The sequence below is a fragment of the Rhagoletis zephyria genome, unplaced genomic scaffold (genome assembly GCF_001687245.7).
Source record: "Rhagoletis zephyria isolate East Lansing unplaced genomic scaffold, Rhagoletis_zephyria_1.1 Rzeph_scaffold_01859, whole genome shotgun sequence".
NCBI lineage: Eukaryota > Metazoa > Arthropoda > Insecta > Diptera > Tephritidae > Rhagoletis > Rhagoletis zephyria.
The window spans coordinates 1-14,462 of record NW_016158943.1 but is presented as its reverse complement, the minus strand read 5'-3'; the positions used below and the strand labels follow the sequence as shown (position 1 = coordinate 14,462).

At 38.9% G+C, this 14,462-nt stretch overlaps 3 protein-coding genes across 4 annotated transcripts; 2 read left to right on the top strand and 1 right to left on the bottom strand.

Moving 5' to 3' along the window:
• Nucleotides 1-1,053: 1,053 nt before the first annotated feature.
• Mrm2 (Mitochondrial rRNA methyltransferase 2) lies at nt 1,054-2,070 on the top strand. The gene is made up of 2 exons (XM_017619389.1): nt 1,054-1,489; nt 1,552-2,070. The coding sequence occupies exons 1-2, from the start codon at nt 1,139-1,141 to the stop codon at nt 1,933-1,935; spliced, it is 735 nt and encodes a 244-aa protein (XP_017474878.1). The 5' UTR covers nt 1,054-1,138; the 3' UTR covers nt 1,936-2,070.
• LOC108365383 (venom serine carboxypeptidase) lies at nt 2,022-3,928 on the bottom strand. 2 transcript variants are annotated; one of them, XM_017619387.1, is made up of 2 exons: nt 3,817-3,928; nt 2,022-3,691 (listed from the first exon to the last, which is right to left on the bottom strand). In XM_017619387.1, exons 1-2 carry the CDS (start codon nt 3,920-3,922, stop codon nt 2,226-2,228), a joined length of 1,572 nt encoding a protein of 523 aa, XP_017474876.1. In that variant the 5' UTR covers nt 3,923-3,928; the 3' UTR covers nt 2,022-2,225. The 2 variants fall into 2 exon arrangements, with proteins under 2 accessions (XP_017474876.1, XP_017474877.1); XM_017619388.1 differs by having other exon boundaries at nt 2,022-3,701; nt 3,817-3,918.
• A 543-nt stretch (nt 3,929-4,471) lies between these two features.
• On the top strand, nt 4,472-14,254 carry Ire1 (serine/threonine-protein kinase/endoribonuclease Ire1). Its single transcript, XM_017619386.1, has 9 exons — nt 4,472-4,974; nt 5,106-5,220; nt 9,629-10,093; nt 10,164-10,386; nt 10,454-11,517; nt 11,616-11,806; nt 11,879-12,061; nt 12,132-12,446; nt 12,616-14,254. The coding sequence occupies exons 1-9, from the start codon at nt 4,699-4,701 to the stop codon at nt 13,240-13,242; spliced, it is 3,459 nt and encodes a 1,152-aa protein (XP_017474875.1). The 5' UTR covers nt 4,472-4,698; the 3' UTR covers nt 13,243-14,254.
• Nucleotides 14,255-14,462: the final 208 nt, after the last annotated feature.

The following is a 14,462-nucleotide window of genomic DNA, read 5'->3' as shown; positions in this document are numbered from 1 at the left end:
AATGTATACTTTTCCAAAACGCATCCGAAAAGTTATCGAAACGCATCGCTAGAGAAATCAGCGCTTCAGAAACAAAGTTGATGCTTCGTTTGTTTTTGGTTACTATTGGTGTTTTAAAAATGAATATTCTGAAAAATTTTTCATTGTTATATTGCATATTTAAAACATGCAATGTATGTGGTTGCAATGTTTCGCAACTTTGCATAAAAAGAGTTTGAATGCCGCAGTATAACAGTATCCAAACATTGTATTGATACGTTTTGGAAGTCATCCCATCTTTTACCGTACATCTAAATTAAAAAGGTGGTTCTTCGCGCACTTCGGAAATCAACACCAACATCTTTTTCGGCAAGCAAACATCTTCAGAAATTGCCGTGGATCCACAGTAAATTTTCACCGTGGAAACACGGTAATTTTTCCCCACGGTTAACTGGATATGAAGTTTGATGAGGTGATTAGTTACACACCCTTTATACACTGAAGATTTGTTGTTTTTTTGAGACTTTACTACATTTGTACATCACATAAGTAGATAAGTGATAGTCGACTGGAACCACGCACGATAGTTGATAGAAATTCATTGTTCAACGGGGATCCCAAGGAACAATGCGGCCACCTTAAAATCTAGTTTGCAATGGGTGTGTTTCCTTGATTTCTTAAAAACTAGCTTACCTGGTCATCGTGATGGTAAAACAGGTACAGAATTCCAGCTCCATATAATACATTAGCCATTTAGCTGGCGCTTCCGCAGAATTGAGTTACCATCATTCAATTTTAAATTCAAGATTATTGAAAACCATGTTATTATTACATCATGATTGAAAACTAAGTGGTCCGCCTACAGCTGTTTACTCAAAACTTCGTGAAACACTTTCGACTTGAATACAAATAACACAATAAAAAATAATTAATCACGGTACAACAGCTCAAATTTCGACTATTTTTTCTACAATTGGCGGTTATTTGATAAAACAAAACAGGGTGTAGTATATGCTTATTTATTGCTAAGCCTTGTGTATTTCACTCCATCGTTCCCTATGTTCCAATCTCCCGCGTTCCACCGTTCTAACAGAAAATAAACAAAACCAGCTGTTTTTGTTATCACTCAGTCAAACATCTTCATTGTCCTAACTGCGCCATGCTACTTAAACATTTTATTCACACACATGCTGGTCTTGCAAAACAAATACCTCGTAATCTTAAAGGTAAGAGCAAAAGTTCACAAGAATGGCTTACACGACAACTGGCCGATCCTTATGTGGAGAAAGCAAAAATGATGAATCTCCGTTGCCGAAGTGCCTTCAAATTATTGGAAATCGACGATAGGTTCAAGATACTGAGACCCGGCGATACTGTGCTGGATTGCGGGGCAGCTCCAGGTAGTTGGACGCAAGTAGCGGTTGATCGCACAAATGCGAATGGCGCTAAAGCAGGACATAAGAAGGGTGCTGTCTTCAGCATTGACTTGTTACACTTTCACGCTATACCGGTAAGTGATGTCAGTAAGTTGCTATAACACCAGCCAATATTCTTATTTGCATACACATGCAGGGCGCTACTGTATTCGGTGGCATGGATTTTACAACCCCTGTAGCTCAACAGCGTTTGCGAGAGGCTTTGGCAAGCCGGCCGGTAAATTGTGTTCTCTCTGATATGGCGCCAAATGCAACGGGCGTGAAAATGTTGGATCAAGAGAATATAATGGGTTTGTGTTATGCTGTACTTCGATTCGCTCTAGCGATGTCTGCGCCAGAAGCGCATTTGGTCGTTAAACTATGGGCGAATGGTGATGTGCCTAAACTCGAAAAAGATTTGGAACGATTTTATGAGCATGTTAAACGTGTTAAACCCGAATCCAGTCGATCGGACTCCGCGGAATTTTTTCTGGTGGCCCGTCGTTTTAAGGGACTGGAGAAGACGCTGGATAAAAGATGAATGCGCAGACATTAAATGCTAAAACCACTAAGAGGTAAAGGGTATAAGTATTGTGGCCATATCATTTTATTAAATCAAATAAAAGGTTCGTTCCGTTTACATATATACATATATAGGTAAACTTCCTTTATTTAATTCATCTTTAATAACAACTTGAATTCTTTGGTTGTATTAAGTTCGTACAATCAGTAAAGTTCTATTATTATTTATAAAAAATATGTATGTAGGTATTTGAGAAAAGTGAGTAGTAGTGGTGCGATTGCTCTACTATCAGTTACTCGACTACATGTTTATACCACTTTTTTGTAGTGAGTCAAATGGTGAATCATCCATTGCAACCATTTTGGTTGGTCACCAGGCGCCATATGCCCAGCGTTGCGAACCAAAATTTCAATTAAGCGACCAGCATGTTTGGCATATCCGGCTATTTCTCCTTCCACCCGCCAAATTTGCCGCTCCGCTATTTTGTATTTATCAGCATCTGCAAACTTCAAATGCTTCAAGTAGTTGCGTGTCAAAGGATAGGCGACAATTATATCTAACTGACCACTATATATGCAAACAATGTAGTCATTTAAAAGCTCCGCTATCCATGGTGCTACAGTATCCATAACATCCTTTTTCAAAAACTTCTCCACTTTATTCTCTTTGTCTAGATCGTGGAATGTCATGTTACCGACGTGAATTGCCCGCCGAGTTACTGACGATTGAATAAAATTGCCAAGTACTTCAGATGGTTCGTCACTATCGGTCTTCAAATAGTTGTAATAGAAATTATAACCAGTAAGGTTGTGAAAAATTGACCCATTTGTAAGATCGCCATTGACAAGACCGTCGAATACTTCAAATGCGCATTCCATATCATGCTGTTCAATGCATTTTTTGCCCTTCTCTTCTTGAATATGGAACTCTTTCAAGCCATGATCGTCGATTAAGCCCAATTGATATAAGTAATCACCATATTTGAGCTGATGTAAAGGATCAGAAAGTCCATTGCCTATAGCTAAACCTTTAAGCGGAATGTACACACGTGTATCAATGGCATTTTGTGCCAAATGAATGTGATACGCCAAAGCTGGTACGTATTTACCGGCATAGGATTCACCGGTTATCCAGAAACCGGTCGAATTTCTCCATTCAAAGAGTTCGTATAATTGCATTACTGCCTCATGAAGATTGCGTCCGACATCTTTTTCATTTCGTGCGTAGCCATCATCGCTTCCGGTGAAGCTGAAACCCGTACCAACTGGGTTGTCAATGTATATAAGATTGTGTGTGCTACTCCATGTGTAATTGCGCTTTTGCAAATGACCGTGGGAGTCAAACTCAAATGGCCCATTTTCTGCAAACAAACCAAACAACGAAGACGCGCCCGGCCCACCTTGTAACCATAAAACTACTGGCGCATAGGAGGGATCCTGCTCAGCGGGGAAATACCAGAAGAACATATTCGACTTGCGAGCTGCATCAACCGTTAAATACCCAGCATAGCTCTCTACCTTATGGAACTGACTGCCAAGTACGAGAGCTTTTTGTCGTACCTGTTCTTTTGGTATCTTATCGTCATTGATAAGAGGCGTAAGGAATAGTGGTTCGCCAGGATCGCCACCATCGTTATATTCTTCAAAGCGTGGATATGGATTGATAAAACTTCTTGCATACTTCAATTTGCGAGACTTCTTTGCATCGGCTGTTACAAATAGTGCTAACGTCGCCAAAATGGCGAAGAGGGCAACATGAGTTGCAGATTTCATGTCTGATGGTACCCAAAAATGAAAACAAATAAGCAGAAAGTGAATAGGGAGTATGTGTTGTATGCTGCAGTTAAATAGATCTTTAATGAAATAACGCTAAAATATGCGATATGATTAGATAACAAACCTTTCAGCTGAAAATATTTATATTTTAACAAAGAAACCCAACCAACTTGCTGCAAATTTGCAAAACAAATGCACAAGTAGTGCAGTGCCGCCGGTAAATTAGGCATGTAAAAAAACATCGATGTATCGAGCAACATCGATGGTCGTGGCTTCAAACATCGCGATGTGTGTCGATGTTTCTTTACTAATTTTTAACCCTTTCATTTTTTGAGCGAACGATAAATACATAAGTACTTACTTTCATGGAATCATGCCCAAGTAAGTTCCTTTAATGAATTCGTAAATTCCAATTAATAGAGGGTGGGCCAAATAAGACCTACCAATTTCACGCAGCAGGTCCATAGTTTGCTTAGCACTGTGCGCAGTTTTGTGCTCCACCTTGTTTCAACCACAAATTACGATGCTCTTCTGCCGTTGGCCGCAAAAAGTTGCCAATCATTGTTCTGTAAGAAGCCCCAGAAATCGTTTCTGGCGTTTCCTTCTCATTCTCGAAAAAATATGGACCGATAACTTTTTGCGGCCATAACACTGCACCAAAGAACTTAAATTAACCTGCTTTGGCAGTACGGGAAATCAGCGTTACCTGATAGACCACAACACTTAAAATCCAAACCCTAGTACCAAAAGTTTGCAACCCTGCCGATTCGTGATTCTTTCCAGTTCGCGTCTTCCCATCCAGTTCATTTGATAACTTCAACAATGGCAAATTTTTCTGGATGCGGAGTACTCCAATTTGTTAATATTAATAATTGAAATAAGTGCATAAAGTGTTTAAAAACAAAAAAGGTGTTTAACTCGCACATAAAGTGTTGATAATTCTTATGCAAATTATGAAAAAAGTGATGACTGATATAGCTTATAAACTGAGTGAAAAATAGTGGACATGTTGAGAAGGAAAATGTTTTTTCGGTGGTCGGTGGTGTCGCGATCGTGGACGTCGATGTCGATTTTGCTTTTGCAATGGAACGTTGCTATTTGTTTCGGATTGTGTATTTTGATTGCATCAGCCACTTTGACTACGGCAACAGTCACGCCAGGCTCAGCAAAAATTAAAACAACTGTTGAAAATGCACAAAATTTGTCAAAGGAAAATGGGAATAATACCGATGCAAGGGAGGGTGTTGCAACCGAACAAATGCGAGTGTTTCGCCTGAGGGAGGTGGGTGTAACAAAAAGCAAAACATATGTACATGTGTGTCAACAATAAATTGATGAAGTGGCATGGTGGCGCTGCCTACATATTTTAGCCGGTACGATAAATAATTGTATGTAATCTGTATCATTCCATAGGCATGCACTGATTTGGCACGAGATGAAGAAACATTAATGGTGTTCTCGACATTAGGGGGCGGATTAACAGCTATCGATCCGATAACAAGTGAAATACGCTGGACCATAGCAGACGGTGAGTAAATCATTCGAATCTACATACATACATAATAATCATATAAATGCATGAACATACACTTTTGGGTGCCCTTTGGCCAAATGTACACAACATTTTCAATATAAATAAGCAATGAAATGTTATCCTGGCATCTAACTGCTAATATATTTTGCTGAGTCAGCAAAAAATTTCTAAAGAAATGTATTTTTCAAATGCATTAAGAAACAATTTCATATTTGTTACAAAGGCTTATGTATTTATACTAGGGTTATTTTTTGTGACTATTGTTTTTTGTTCACTCCTACTTCAAAATTTTTTGGAAAACACCTAACAAAAAGCTCCCTGAAAATTTGAACCCTTAATATTAACATTAGGTATTATTAACATTAAGTAGGAAATTGAAAGTCCTACAAGTTTGCCATTTATATTTTTTCTGTAGCTCTTGTTATTTTCGAGATAGGGGCAAAAAACGAGAATTTCATTTAAAAATTGGGTTTAGTGACCCGTGCTGCCTCGGTGATGGGAGTTAAGATTAAACCGTTATGTACACTTTTGTACAGCATTCAATTTGGAAGAAACCCCATGATTGACCGAGACTATACCATAAAATTCCTCTGAGCTGTAGACTTTTTAAGAAAAAAACTAAAAGTTTACGTGTATTTTATATGGGAAAGTACTTATTGTTAATGTTAAGGGTTTAAATTTTCCGGGACCTCTTTCTTAGGTATTTTCCACAAAATTTTGAGGTAAGAGAGAAAAAACAACAATAGCCGCAAAAAAATCGCCCTAACGTATACATATATATACATAATGTATAGGTGTGTAAATTACAAAAACACTAATTAAAAAAAATTCAAAAATTAATTGGCCTTAACAGTTTTGCTACGTTGGCCCAACTTTCCCTCCAATTTTTAGTGTCTGACAAGATGTTATGACAGGGACCTCCAACAGAAGAAATGGTTTTATGAGAAATTTTTTCAGGACAAAAATACACTCGGAGGTTTGCAATTGCCAACCTAGGAGTCGGCCGCTTTAAGAAAATACTTTTTCCTAATTTTAGATATTGCTAGACTCAGGATTGGAACGCAAGTCCCACCGGAGTTGTATTACGCACTTCTAATCACACAACTACAGCAGCTGCCTAAGACTAACTAATTGGCCAGATAATTACGTTGGTTCTTGGATATCTTGTGGGTACTCCTTCGTAAATTTAAACAGTTGAGTAAATTGTTGTGATTGTCCCGCGTTCACCTTATGGTTGTTCCCACAATTAAAGTGCGTGTTAATATATTTACCCGTCTAATAAATATGCTTTTAACTAAAAGGACTTTCAAATCGCTTTTACGTATTAGTACTGGTATGAGTATAAGGACTATTGAAAAATCGTTTTTATATATGTACATATAAAATTAATTTTTTACTTGTACTTTTAGAATTTTTGTTACCATAAAAATGTCTGTTTTCTGCATACTTAAGGTATGAGTGAAGTTTGGTGGGTATTATTTTCCATTGCGGCTAACCGCAAAAGCCCAATAAAAGCCATAAAAGCCAAGTAAAACATATTTTTCATGCTCTCCAGCGTCACCTAAATTAATAAGGTGGTCTGGCACATTTAATTAAACGAAATTTGTTTCCTTTATTGAAAACGTCGACGGATGTATAAGAAAAATGTGTATAAGTTTCTTTCGGTTTGCTACTGTAGTGGCGTATCAGTGGGAGACTGCATGGAAATGCCGATAACAATAAGCCTTCCGCCACTCATTGGATTCTGTCATAAATTTTGTGTTGATAACAAAATGATAACTGATTTCTTAATTTCTTATATCGTAACCGCACCGATGTATATTTATGTGTGAGCGTAGAAAAAATAATAAAACTCAAAACATTTTGCTAATTTAAGCGTTAGCACAAAACGAAAATATACTGAGTATAAGCATGTACATATGTTTGCACTGACTAAATACATATACATATAGTATATTGATTTTGCCGGTATGTGCATTTATTTGCTCCAGTATTTATAGATTTTTTTTGATTTATTTTATTGCTTTTATTTTACACAGGTGGTTCATAAATTATAATTTAGATATTTTATACTATCGTTAGACGATTCCCAGCAGATAATTTCAGGAGTTAAAAGTCCTTCCGAAAGGCCTGCCTGAGAGTCAAGAAGCCTTCCACTCTACATTCCTTTCTCCTTTCTTTTTTGTATGGAGTGGCACAAATTGAAGGCCTTCCTCTTTTGCTACCCATAGAAGGCCTTCCAGAAGGGCTTTTATAGGACGTAATTCAGAAGACCTTTTGGTTTTCCTTTAAATTTGCTTCTTTAATTTATAAAAATCCAATTTTTTTTAATTATTTGCGTAAGGTTTATATCAAATATGTGTTATAGCAACTTAAAAGCTTTATTGAACCCCATTTTCAGTGCTAAATAACTACATTATTTATGCATTCGCGTAAATTGTAAATGAACAAGCCCTTCTAGAAGGCATACAAGGAAGCACTTTTTCAGCCCTTCTGGGGTAGGCCTCTTAGAATGGCTTCACTTAAGAAGGCCTACCTAAATTATCTTCTGGGTGTGATTTATAAATGTTTAATGTACATACATATGTATGTATGTATGTATATATCGCAACAAAAAATAAGTGCCTATAAGTATGTATATCTGTACATATATGTATATGTATGATTAAATATGGCACTGACATAAAGTTGTATATACATATGTAAGTACATCGCATACTGCTGAAGCTGTAGCTAACTGCGTGGCAAAGCCCGCACATGTTTTTGCTCTAATTGCAAATTCTGGGCTCATGTATTTTTCTGGCTATCAAATTTTGTTGAACCTGAACTTCTATGCTCATCACTCTGGTGTGACTAATTTTTGTATACTTACTTGTATTAATGTATTTATGTGCGTATGTATGTATGTACATACCTTTGCATGTAAACATATACATATATTGCGTATACTATCTAAAGATAGTTTATTGGCAATCAGAGCTTTAGAAATCATTCGGAAAATTAAAGAGTTTGTTTGCAATAAATTGTATGGAACTTTGATCACACATTCATATCGAGTCCATACATATGTATGTATGTACATAAGTGCGCATGTACGTATGTATGCAAAAATACCTTTATGAGCAGCTTTACCAAGCGATGTAAATATATATGAATATCTATGGATAATAACTACATATCGATGGTCCTCTGCAATAACGGTACATGTCTCTAATCCGTGTCCAGTTCATGTCAAAACCGTACCACTAACTTAATTAGTGCTTTATGCTTACATTAGTCCGGATTGGGCAAGTATTAAATACATGGGACACTTAATAGATGTAAGGGTTTTTAATTTTCTTAATTTTGAATTGTGTCGTTATTCTTGAGGACCATCGATATGTATATAAATATTTATTTATTTTTTTTATTTTATTTTTTTTTTGTTTTCTTTTTTTTATTTTGTATTTTTATTTTTTAATAGTTTCTGAACGCCTCTTAACGTCATTAACTCTGCCATTTGCTGTCTCAAAAGCAGCTATGTAAATTTATTTTTGTTAGTTATCATTTAAAACAAAGGAGGAAAATACATACAGTCACATTGTTCTACGGTATTTGCTATTAACTTACCGAAACAATGAGGAGTCTGACTTTCCAAAGAGTATTATAGTTTTTAGCTACATACAAACAGCATGTTTTATATAGTATCCCTGCAAACTAAAATTCCCACAATCTTTAAGAGAAGTGTGTTCCGAATTCGGTAAGGATTTCTTTACGAATCTTTAAAGAAAGTGGTGGTTGTTGTAGCAGCATACAAATTCCCCAAAGAATTTTTTGGGAGTGTTGCTGGAGTCCTTGGCCAGGTATAAATCTGGGTCGTTCCGGTTACGTTGACCCGACTGTTGTGGGAACGCTTTAAAAAAGTCATATGAAGTGGTTAACATGAACTCCACGAAATTTCTGTTCCGTTTCATAAAGAAAATTCTGTAACATTTTTCACATGCCACTATGGTCTAAATATCTGTTTTTCGGGCCGAAACTAACTTTACACATGTATTTTTTCTTGCCAAATTTTTTATTTTCTTTAGGGCACGTCTTTCCGTTATGTCGTAGGCCAGGCCGATTGAGATAGTTTTATGTTCGAAATAAATAGTAGAAAAAAAAAGTCCCATGCATACGTTTCCCAAAGATTTTCAGACAACTCAAATCGATCCATTTCAACTTCAGCGGGTCTACGTTAGCAGAATGATCCAGATTTATATCTAGCCATGGACTGTCATTTCAGCAACATTACCCAAAATTGTTTTAGGAGTTTTTATGTTATTATAACAACCAATACTCATACAGATTTAGCATATTTTTGAACAAATTTGAAATTATTTTAATTGTTCCAAAATAATTCATAGAAATCCTCTCCACACAGATCCACCGATACGCGCTGAACAAGAAGAAAATGTACAAGCGCCACAATATTTACCAGATCCTCGAGATGGCAGCATTTATCAACTTAGCGACATGGGTAACTTAAAGAAATTGCCCTACACCATACCTCAGCTTGTAGCCAGCGCGCCATGCCGCTCATCCGACGGCATTTTGTATTCGGGCAAAAAGAGCGATACTTGGTTCATGGTCGATCCAAAGTCGGGTACCCGTAAGAAAGTTATGGGCTTTGGACCTGGCGCCACCGAAGCAGATGCCACACAAAAACCCACGGAAAATGAGAATAAGGCGAAGCGTGGCACTTCGCAGTCGATTTACTTGGGGCGCACCCAGTACACTGTGATGATGTACGACAGCTTGGCGAAGGGAAAGAATGCCAAGCCTTGGAATATCACTTTCTATGATTACAGTGCGCACACTATGACGCCGGATATATCGAAGGAGTATGGTGAGTTGGGTGATAGCAAAAAAAAAAGAAAAACAAAAAGACAAATTTTTTTATTTTTTATTTTTACTAGAATATCTGCACTTAACCACCACATCCAATGGTAATATAGTCACTTTGGATCGCAAGAATGGCAAGTTTTTGTGGCGACGCGATCTAACAAGTCCAGTGGTCGCTGTATTTCTGCTCGGTGCTGAGGGTCTACTTAGTGTGCCTTTCACCACGGTCTCCGACGAGGCATTTGAATCCATATTGGAGGAGTCCAAGACCGGCAATGTGAATACCGTCAAGTTATTGTAGGTGGTTGAAAATAGAGTATTTACTTCAAATCTGCTTAAAAATCACGTTCTTACACATTCTTAGCCAATCGCTGTATGTGGGCGAGCATCGTCATGGCCTTTATGCGCTGCCCTCGCTGGTAGACGAAGACACACCACGCATCTCAGCCAGTCTCCCGATAAAACTTTTGGATGGTCCCAATTATGCTAACGAAGAATCAAATCCCAAAATGATTTACATCAATGATGTTATACGCAAGAATGCTGGCATTGTACTCGGCCACTACAATATGCCTACTGATGGCAATTTGCAAATATCACCCTCACCTTCGAAAGAGGAAACCAGTAATGGCCTCGCCACCATAAACCACTTCCCCGATGTGGGCACTGTGGATTCAAATGGTTACAGTATTATCACAGGTTCGAGTAACGAAAAGAACTCTGCAGAAATCGGTGTACAAACTGAGCCAGTAATTGAATTAAAAATAGAGTCAACTAATGCCTTCAATAAGACAAAAAAAGTTATCATTGCGAATACTAATAAAATACAAAAGTTCTTCAACGACTGGTTCATGGAACATCCGAGCGGTAAAGTGCATCAGATACTAATTGTTTTGGTGTTGGCTATGGTCGCCATGTTCTGGTACATGTGCAGCACGATGCGTGAGTTGAAAAACCAAAGTGAAAATGGTTCCAAAACGTACTCTTCCTCCAACAAGAGTAGCGGCGGCAGCAGCAACATAAATGCATTGGACCTCATCGATCTGGGCGATGGAAATATTCGCGTAGGCAAAATTTCCTTCAACTCCAGTGAAGTGCTGGGAAAGGGTTGTGAGGGCACCTTTGTGTTTCGAGGCACATTTGAAGAGCGCTCTGTGGCGGTGAAACGGCTGCTGCCCGAATGTTTCACATTCGCCGATCGGGAGGTTGCATTACTGCGCGAAAGCGATGCGCACGAGAATGTGGTGCGGTATTTCTGCACCGAACAGGATCGCCAGTTTCGTTACATAGCAGTGGAGCTGTGCGCCGCTACGTTGCAAGATTACACGGAGGGCGAGCGCAGCAAAGAACTGCGCACCCAAATCAACGTTTGGGAGGTTTTGCGCCAAGCAGCAGCAGGCCTGAGTCACTTGCATTCATTGCATATCGGTGAGTTGCCGTATAAGACAGACATGTAAAGATGAATATGTAGAAGAAAAAAAAAACAACATTGATTACTAATGCTTGTATTTTTGCTTTGCTTGCAGTGCATCGCGACATCAAACCTCAAAACGTGTTGCTTTCACTGCCCGATATTAGCGGCACCGTACGTGTTATGATATCCGATTTCGGCTTATGCAAAAAGTTGAATTTTGGCAAGACAAGCTTTTCGCGCCGTTCCGGTGTTACCGGTACAGATGGATGGATTGCGCCCGAAATGATGCGCGGACTGCGTACGGTGAGTAGGCAGTTGGGGCGTTAATGCCCAAAGAAGATATGATTACATATTTGCCTTGTGGTTGCATTACAGACAACCGCTGTAGATATTTTTTCACTTGGTTGCGTCTACTACTATGTGCTTACGGGTGGTCATCATGCGTTTGGCGATGCGCTTAAACGACAGCACAACATACTGGCGCACGACTACAATTTGTCGAAATTAAAGGTGGATACAGACGATGATGAGAACATGCCTGAAGAGGCGAGCAAATTCGTAAGTAACGCAAGCGAAAGACTGCAAATATTTTTCGTATATTGTACTAATAACCTCTACATTACAACAGATTCTTGCTGAACAGCTTATCGCAGATATGATACATAAAGACGCGCAATGTCGTCCACTGGCGCGCTGCATAAGCGCCCATCCTGTCTTTTGGAATAATCAGAAGATATTGGCATTTCTACAGGACGTCAGCGATCGCGTTGAGAAATTGCAATTCCATGTAGAGCCGCTAAAGTCGCTAGAGAAGAATGGTCGTTGCATAGTGCGCGACGACTGGAATGCGCATGTCGATCCACTCATAACGGAGGATCTGCGCAAATATCGTGGTTATATGGGCGCTAGTGTGCGCGATTTACTGCGCGCGCTGCGCAATAAGGTGAGTTGAATGGCGGCAACAGTTTTAATTTAAGCTCACGCAAATTTCTCTTTTTCTCTCCNGCGCGATTTACTGCGCGCACTGCGCAATAAGGTGAGTTGAATGGCGGCAACAGTTTTAATTTAAGCTCACTCAAATTTCTCTTTTTCTCTCACCTTATCTCCGCCAGAAACATCATTACCACGAACTCACGCCCGAGGTGCAACAAAAGCTCGGTTGTATTCCGCATGATTTCACAAATTATTGGATTAATAAATTTCCTGAATTAATATCACACGCGTATCATGCATTTAGTATTTGTGCCGAGGAGCCAATCTTCGGGCATTATTACAATGCCGACTATCACTTCAGCCGACCATGGTATTTCGATGCGGACGACAATCTTTTTCAATCGCTGCAGCACGATCCCAAGCCTTTGCAGAGGCAAGTAGCAGCGGGCGCTAAAGATGGCAGCGCTAGTCCAAAACGTCCGCCGCGCACACCTGAAAAGCAGCAACAACTGAAGCAGCGCAAAGGTATTTATAATTTTCGCAAAACACCAGATGCCGCCGAAGGGGTTGGTGTTGGTTTGCAACGCAATTTGGATTTAGGGACAGCAGCGGCGGAAGAGGAGGACGAAGCTGGCGCTAAACGTGATGTGTTTGCAAATTTTAAATTTCGTCGAAACTACGGGAAATCGGCAAATCGTATTTATGGAAACTTCAATGCAAATGCAAATGCGAATGCCAATAATGGTGGCAACAAAGAGAAGAATGTCACATGGACATTGCCTGGTAAACAGGCCAATGACGAATGAGTAAGAAATGTATGCATAGAGAAAAATATTACTTTAGTTTAAATTGCAAAGTGCATATTTCGTTAAGATACATAAGTTATTAGTGTTAAAGACGATGATGATGTTTATTAGATGAGGAAGATCAGCTATTTCCTAGTAGCGTGCTATGTATGACAACGCAAACTCTTTTGAATCAATGTCCCCTGATATTTTTTGACTTAAAACTCAATTATTTTTTTTTTTTTTGTATTGATAAGAAAGCACTTTTCAGATTATGATTTATGATTTTGAAATCATTGTTTCGATACAGTTTACATTCTACCAGTGTAGTAACATTTTTCATATCTAGAGGCAGCCAAATTGCTCTCGATAGTGATAAATACAAGCCTGAGAGTACCTAGATAGGCGTAATACGATAAATGAGCTTAACTTTAACCACTACAATAGGTAATTGGAGCACAGAGGATTAAAGGACAGTGGAAAATGGCTGAACTAGCAAAAGAGGAAACATCAGAAATGTTACCATCAAAATGATCCCAAATGTCGGAGCTATATGTACCTTGAGTCTTTTATATATGTCCACTAGTTGATTTAGCTGCCGCCATGGTTGAATGGTTTGAGGTGCATACTACCACGCCGTAGGATATGGGTTCGATTTTGGCTTGACAGCTGACTTCGAACAAAACTTTGTGTGTTGGTAATTAAGATTCTGATTATATTCTTTTCCGGTGTTTTTTTTTCGAAAACTAAAAAAATCGCAGAACCAAATATTCTGTTAAACATTACCGGCTTGAATACGTACAATGAGTTTATCATAAACCTACTAAATCTATTCTGGTTCCGTTTACCCAGAGGAAAAAGTTATCCATGACAGAATTTACTCTGGGCGGCACTAGAATAGGGCTCTCAAATGAAGCAAAATACCTGGGGGTGTGGCTGGATAAGACACTCAACTGGAATGTACATTTGGATGCAACCGTAAACAAGGCAATGATAGCCTTCTTCGCATGCACGCGACTGCCCATCACAAGAAGCTTCAAAAAAGCTCATATATCTAGGCAGGGAGGACCTTCGAACTCACACTGGGTACTTCACGGGACATGGTTCCCTGTGTTATCACCTCAGTAAAATGAAGCTTTCAGACGCCGAAACGCCAGAACACATCCTTTGTGAATATGTTGCTCTCGCTAGGCGCAGACTCGCTCACCTAGGTGGTGGAAATATTGAACAAAAAGCCCACC